At 37.1% G+C, this 7,676-nt stretch overlaps 1 protein-coding gene across 3 annotated transcripts; it reads right to left on the bottom strand.

Moving 5' to 3' along the window:
- Positions 1–240: 240 nt before the first annotated feature.
- On the bottom strand, positions 241–6,971 carry LOC119998672 (serine/threonine-protein kinase ATG1c-like). 3 transcript variants are annotated; one of them, XM_038846034.1, is made up of 13 exons: positions 6,522–6,971; positions 5,553–5,670; positions 5,393–5,451; positions 4,714–4,778; positions 4,053–4,146; positions 3,888–3,968; positions 3,640–3,748; positions 3,173–3,245; positions 2,727–3,091; positions 2,256–2,626; positions 1,379–1,673; positions 776–846; positions 241–634 (listed from the first exon to the last, which is right to left on the bottom strand). In XM_038846034.1, the coding sequence occupies exons 1-13, from the start codon at positions 6,765–6,767 to the stop codon at positions 416–418; spliced, it is 2,166 nt and encodes a 721-aa protein (XP_038701962.1). In that variant the 5' UTR covers positions 6,768–6,971; the 3' UTR covers positions 241–415. The 3 variants fall into 3 exon arrangements, with proteins under 3 accessions (XP_038701962.1, XP_038701964.1, XP_038701963.1); XM_038846036.1 differs by having other exon boundaries at positions 1,379–1,583; XM_038846035.1 differs by having other exon boundaries at positions 2,256–2,617.
- Positions 6,972–7,676: the final 705 nt, after the last annotated feature.

The raw sequence follows: 7,676 nt of genomic DNA, 5'->3' as shown, positions 1-7,676 counted from the left end.
TCTCCCTAAACCCTCTCAATTCTCACTATAAATCTCTCAATCGCATATCTGACTTGATCATTAAAATTTTCTCATCGACACTATACTCATGTCAAACTTCAAAATATGCTCTTAGTGTGATCTTTGCGGGATTAATTTTTAGCCTTGTACGACACGACTTGATTATCGAAATAACAACAAACAATCAAGTTGAACTCCACAAGTGGAACCGATTGTAAACATTAGCTCGCAACTACAGTATGCCTATCGAAGGAAGACAAATATGAAATAATGAACAACATTTTCTATTTCACAGGATTGAGAATAAATAATTCAATGCTAGCAAACGTCCCGATGCCCCATCACTCCAAAGAATAACTGTACAAACAAATAATTTTATACAAAAATCGTTTTCTAACGAGGGCATTGTTGATCCTCACACTTTGAGAATAGCCAACCTTTGAGACTTTGAATGACCATGCCTATTATTAAGGATATCGATGTACGATCTGAGCCTATACCGATCTGAATTTGTGAGAGAGAACGGAGGGTTCAGAATTAGGGATGGCGCTTCCACCAGAAGGAATGATAACAGCCGCACTGCCTTTGAATACGACAAAGCTGCAGTTTCCATGTTGCCCATGAGTTCATCAACCTGCCAATGAAGAGTATATAATGGCCCGTAAGTATCACTAGACACGTTTAATTCAATTAACATTTCCAACATTAATCTCATTTGACAATTCCCACAACAATTAATTATATACTACAAAGCAGATTTAAGGAGAATACTCACCCCTCCGTTTCTGCCGAGAGCAAGGGCAGATTGAAATATCATCTCCATCGCATCAGGCATCTCTGTATTTCCTGCAATTGTGATGGCAAAATTCAACTTTAGAGTCTTATATAACATACAAGAAGATTAGGAGTTGTACTCATTGTCTCATTTCTTATTTCAGTTTATGGAAAATAGAAGTCTTCCAATGGTAGGGATCTAGGAGACATCATAAGTCCTAACAGGTTTGAGGCTTCATATCTACTAGGTAAGATCATATTTGAGTCTTTGACTGAACGAAGCACTTCAGTGGCAAATATGCCATATACCAATAACAAACTATAGGCTTTCAACTTCCTTCTTTTTAACCGTATTGCTTTGATTCAAGTTTAACTTTCACAACATGTGGAAAAAAAGAAGAAGAAAACAAAACAAAAGAAAACAACTAGACTCAATTTATCTCCGTAAATGTGCATTTTATCAAAGCAGTAAAAGGTCACATACAAGCAAGAAACAAGCAGCAAGTAAAGGAATCATCTATTATCAGGGCAAAGAATAAGGAACTGATTAGAAAAGAGAATTGCTCCAGATTAGCAGAAAAGATAAAATATCAGAAAGCCCTACCAGGCTCAATGGCCATCGCGAGTTTCTCAGCATGCTCAACTTCCTTTAGGAATTCCCTTTCAATCTGGGAAGAAATATTCTCTGGCCTTTGAGAATTGAAAACACCAAGACAATCTTCAGCATCAGGAGAACCATGCTTCTTGCTGCTGTTCCTCCTCAATCTTGTACTTCCTTGACTTGGACTTCCTTCCATAGCTGAGGCAGCCTGCGTATGGCAAATATGGAGAGCTTGCTTCCAAATCGCAAGTATCACAAGCTGGATTGAGATTGCTTCTAGTTGCCTACATGACTCTACCTAGACAAACACAGGCTATTAATTTAAATGGAAATAAGTACTAGTTTGATAAACTTCTCATGGAAAAGTAGTTTTTTCTTCTTTCTTTTTTTATTTTTGACCAAACCCCGCTGGTGCAATAAACTGGTAGTTTCAATTGTGCAACATGGGATAAATTTTCCTTGATGATCTACATCGAACTAGAAGTCTAGAACTATTACCAGAACCTACATTCGATTCAACATTTGTCCTATTGATACTCCAAACAAATCCAACACAAGTCCAGCTACTTCAGAAGATAATAAGTTATTTCCAAATGGTATGCGTCATTAGTGAACAGAGTAGTGTACATTGAGAAATTGCATTATCAAAATATAGAGAACACCAAGATTTGGGTTAAGACTTTGCCTGATCAGTTTTGTTGAACCAACAAACTACAAAATTGCGATTCTATGACTGCGTGAGAAAATAATGAGAGAGAGAAAAAAAAAGGTGGGGAGAGACCATTTATAGTAAATAGTAAGGTAGTGATGCTCTTTCAGCCCCCTAAGACTTTTGTGGACAACGCTTTACTGAAAAATAGAACGATTGTGAAAGACTAACCTTTTCATGAACTAATTCTGTGATGGCAAAAGCGAACTGCCGCAATGACTTAACCCTTGTCATGCTGTGAGTTGATGGTTGCACCAAAGTATATCCTATGTCCATGGATCCTTGAGAAGTCCCAGCAGCAGAGCTCTGACTTTCTAAACTTCCAACACAATATGTGTTATTGTTCATGGCACCAATGATTGGCATGGGCACACTAGGTGAAGTATTTCTGTTAAAAGATGTCATGGGAGGACCATCTAATGCAGATTTCATATGGCTTGGCCTGGAAGCAGTTGCCAAAGTAGAAGACAAATCCATAGGGGATCCAGAAACAAGAACATAATCTTGATCAATCGACTCTAGTGAATCCACTACTGTAGAAGCTATGCGAGTAAGACAGTGAAAAAAAATTGGTAAGCAATGTTTTCTACCATGATAACACCACTGAAAAAAGTAGTTGTCGCAAGCTTGGATTCTTGTTACCTCTTGACCTTGCTGGCCTTTGGTCCATCACTTTTGGATGTTCGTTTAAGTTCTCATCTGAAAATAAGTCAAGTCTACAACGAGGCTTCCCCAATTTATTTATGGCACTGCCATATCTGGAAGTAAAGTCCACGTTATTCAAGACATTAGATGTTGCTTCCCTTCTGTCAGCTTGTATATCAGGAGAGAAACTGCAAGTAGATTTCATCGAGGATCTCCTCTTGAAATAGGAAGGACTCCCCTCAGGACCACTAGAGTCATCATCTAGAAAGAAAGGCAAGCAGTCTTCCTGAGAACTTTCCTCTGTGTTCCGCAATGGACTGCTTTCAGAAGAAGGAATATCGTCCATTGATCTCGAAGACCACCTACTCCAGCACCAAAAATTACCATTCAAAATATTTATATACACATCAAGATCACATAGACTGAATTACTGCCTCATCTACCTAGACATGTTATCTGGCTGCCTTGAAGAAAGGAACTGATGACTGAAAAATTCCTCAAATGTTAATCGTTCCACTGTAGACCAGCACAAAAAGAATATCAGAGAAAGACAGGAGACCTCAATATGAATCACTAAATTCTCAAGAAATGCTAATTCCAGAAACAGAAAGATAAAATGCATATTAATTAGTTTTATGCTTAACAAGTTCTGGTTCTACTAGTAGAAAAAATAAAATGCATGTACCTTTTTTGCACATCTTTGGAAAAGTTATCAAATCAAAGAACGCACTTATAACCCGATCGTTATTTCACACAAAAGGTGATTAAAGCCATCCACATGTACCACATATTTCCACAAGTGATGGTACACATATGAAACCATTCTTTATCTCCCAACAAAAATAAATATGCAGCAATTCACCTAGCAATCATAGGAATTAACAATTTCAATCTACACTACAAATAATACCTGGATTACGGCGCAGCAATTTCTGGCACAAGTCTTTGCACTCACTGCTTAAATCCTTATCAACTGGAGGGAAATGTAATTCAGTTGATTTTACAATATTTTGAAGTAACTGCACAACATATGAAAGTTACAAGTTAAGCACTGTCTATGATCTACTTCCAAACTATGAGCGTTGATTGCCTGAAGTACCAGGTTCCGGACAAATAATAAACCACTAAAAATTATGACAGAAGCAAAGATAGTTAAACCTGTATTTGATTATTTCCTGTAAATGGGGTTTTCCCAGTTACAAGCTGGAATAAAATGGCACCAACGCTCCAGAGATCTGCCTGCGTATTCAATTCAAGTTTAATTTGACAAAATACACGTAAAATATTCGCCAGTGCTTCACACGTGAATCAAGAGAACATCACCTTTGCATCATACTTCTGAAGTTGCATTATTTCTGGAGCCATATAAAGAGGCGAGCCACACAATGTTTCCGCCAAGCGATTACGTTGCAAGGATCTGTAACCGAGAAATTCTAAACTTCTAACTTTGGCATACAAGTGAAAATTTCTAGAGAAATCCACCATTTATGATACCATAAAATGTACAGAAAACCCTGAAAAGATATTAGATGGGTGGAGTTACTGGTATAAATAAAAAGGGAAAGTTGGCTTGATTAGAGATCCACAATCCTGAAAATGGATTTAAGGGGGGGGGGGGGGGGGGGGGGTTCACAAAGAAAAGGGAGCATAATCAGGAGAAAGAAGGCTAACAATTGGGAATACCATCGGCAAAAAACTATAAAAGTGAGAGTAGTTTTTTTCGTACTGCAGTCAGACTGCACTTTAGTTATCACATACACTCGTTCACACATATCAAAAGTTAGTTTGAATCTTAAAAACCACTTCATTGTCATATTATCGCATTGAAAATTAGATTGCTAACATTCTAAAAAATTTATTAGTGATCCGCTGAGTAAAAGTATGCAATGATGAATAATTCTAACTAATTGGTCTAATGTGAGCTATTGAAGACAGAAAGGGATTACTAGCACATTTAATCCAAGTGGGAAAGATGATAATTTACCTTGCAAAACCAAAATCTGCAATTTTCAAAACGGCACTTTCTTCGTTTGTTGATAGGAGCAGGTTCTGTAAACAATAGATAATGTATGAAACAAAGAAATCCTCTCCAAAAGAACACACCAATACATATGAAGAAAACATTGTTTGTCATCACTAACAATCTCCTCAATATACGAAAATACTTCTCCACAGATATGGCATTCGATTAGCCTTTTAATGTTAACCATACACTCAACCAAAAAAAGTCATCGGATGAACAAATTTGAATAAATGTTCAGCTGTAAACGTGTGACCACATTCATACATCATCATCATCATCTCAACCTTAGTTCCCCATTATTTGAGATCGGCTACATGAATGCACTATAGAAACCAAGTTGTGTGTCAGCTACCCAAATTCTCTTTCTACACTGTCCAGTAATACAATATAGTCATTTTTTCCCCGGCAATGTCTTTTCCAGTCCCTTTCTTTATCTTCTTCACACCTCCTACTTGAATGTTTTCTACTTTTTGCTCAAAACTATCACATATCAATTTTCTACATGCCCACACCATCTTTAGATTATTTTACCTCATATTAGTACTGTGCCCATATATGGCATGGATAATTTTGAGAAGATTTCATTCTAGCTACTGCGACATAGATAAACATAATTTTGAATTGGACTTCAAAACCAAACCTGTGGCTTAAGATCTCGGTGTATAATATTATTTTCACGGATAATTTGCAAACCAGCAGCTGTAAGATAAAAAACAGAAATTTAACATGTCTAATTCATCAGTCTTGTAGGAATAGACCAAAATAAGAGAGGAAACAACCAAAAGTACTTTGAGACATGCCTAGTTGTTGCATGAAGTTCTTCGCAATTGCTTCTGGAACTCGGCCATGGCGTTGTATATACATCGAAAGGTCACCCCCTCTGCAATACTCCAATACAAGATGCAGCTTTCCAGGAATCTAAATGACATGGAACACAGCACAACACACAAAGATTACTAGTACAAACTACAAAAGAGAAGCACGTATTCATGACATCTCTTTGGAACATACAGGAGAAGAATGCTACACCTGATGCAATGGAATATAATATGATACATATGTTTTAAATTTCATATATCAGGGAACGAATGCTTTAAGAGTGATTCTTACCATTGATAACAGATTACATCATCCATCATCATTATGAATACTGAAAACCCCACATCAGCCAACAATAACGAAAAATCTAACAAAAGACTTCTGATCTCACTACATTCACTAGGACAAATAATAACACGGGTAACTGCAAATTCTTGCAACTGTACTTCAAAGTTGTGGAAGCTATGAATATGCTTCCAAGAGTTATCTTTTCCCATTTTGGAAAGTATAAGCTTGACTGCCCCTAGTTGGATAAAAGGTAGAGTTCTTAAGAATTGAAACATCAACACCCAAACACCTCAAACTTCCAATCAAATTGTTACAAATTATTTAGAACCAAAGAAAGCCTTCTAGTATCGGTTCTATATAGTTCATGAATCTATCCGTGGCTCTGGCATAGAAGCAAAGATAAGAAGACTACATCGCTGTAAAGCATCAGTCAACGTGCTCGAGTCCTTGAAGACTACATGTGTCATTATGACGCAACCTTATGTAGTAATTTATATGCTATTTTCCACTAAACATCGTCATAAGACGAGATTTCCAACAGAACTTCGCTAGAGATAGATACAAAACGTACAGTTCCGTTTCCAAAACTTCTTTGTTTTCTCGGCAACCAAACATCACTCCAACCAAATTAAATAAACAGAAACGCTAAAATTTACACGAACCTCAATAATATCGTGCAGGCGAATGATATTGGGATGGTTAATCCTCTTCAATATAAAGATCTCCGACATAAGACTCTCCTGCAATTTCTTGTTCAATCGACTCGTGGCGATCTCCTTAATCGCAACTTCGGCTCCATGGACCCGGTGCCTAGCGAGCCACACCACCGAGAATGAACCCGACCCGATTTGCCGGCCTACCAGGTAGTCTCCAACGACCCTGTCCCTCCCTCCGGTTGCTTGAGCCATTCAAAAACCCTAGGTTCCCGACTCGGAAACAGCTCCAACGATCGGATATAAGACTATTATCTTACACACAGTAGGATGGATCTCTTTTGGAAGATTCGACCTAGTAACAGTATGAATCGTATAGGATGAATCGTGATAAATGATCTGTGTGAGAGAAAGGACAGAGAGGTTGGATTAATGGAGGTTAAATTAAAGAATAAAAGAGATTAAGGGTGCGTTTGGTGTAAGAATTTGAGGGATAATTTATTACCTGTGTAAATGTTACAAGGGTAATAATAATTATGGAGAATAAGTGTTACCCTTATTTGGTAAAGAAGGGTAAAATTTACCAAGTATTCATTACTCTTGTTTGTTACGACTATACATTACTGGTGTAATAGCATTATCCTTGTTTGTTATTATTGTAGTGAACCAAACTAGAAAAAAGTGAGATTATGTTTTTTATTGTTACGACTATCATGTACCAAAATTTTAAAAATATAGATACATATGCATATATATACACACAGCCAGACATATATATATAATAACAATTGTTAACAATTTCAACAAAATAATCTGGTAACATTCAAATCCATGACAAAGACGTAACACAAGAGTAGAGGTCATCATTTGCCCCGTGGGCCTAGGTCCGAGCTCGGACTTGCCCGACCCCTTGGGCGGGCATGGGCTCCATTTTTTGGGTCAGCCCAACCCGAAGCCAGACACCTCAGGCCAATTTTGGCTCAGCCCGAGCCCGACCCAAGCTCGACATTATTTATTTTTATATATATCTAATATGTATATATTTATATTTATATTTATATTTATATTATATATATATAAAATATGTATGTATATATATAATACGCACACATACACAGACAGTGCATATGTATATATTTATATGTGTGTGTATATGTATATGTG

Source organism: Tripterygium wilfordii, chromosome 5 (genome assembly GCF_013401445.1).
Source record: "Tripterygium wilfordii isolate XIE 37 chromosome 5, ASM1340144v1, whole genome shotgun sequence".
NCBI classification, from domain to species: Eukaryota; Viridiplantae; Streptophyta; class Magnoliopsida; order Celastrales; family Celastraceae; genus Tripterygium; species Tripterygium wilfordii.
Note: the sequence above shows the minus strand (reverse complement) of the source record. Positions and strands in the feature narration are given on the sequence as shown.

Bases quoted from the DNA above. Each gene is read 5' to 3' on its own strand.
- LOC119998672 (XM_038846034.1), bottom strand. From the start codon at position 6,767: ATGGCTCAAGCAACCGGAGGGAGGGACAGGGTCGTTGGAGACTACCTG. The intron at 4,779-5,392 runs GTTTGGTTTTGA...TATTGTTTACAG, and splicing joins ACCGAGATCTTAAGCCACAG to AACCTGCTCCTATCAACAAA. The intron at 1,674-2,255 runs GTTAGTCTTTCA...GTGTTTGTCTAG, and splicing joins CAGAATTAGTTCATGAAAAG to GTAGAGTCATGTAGGCAACT.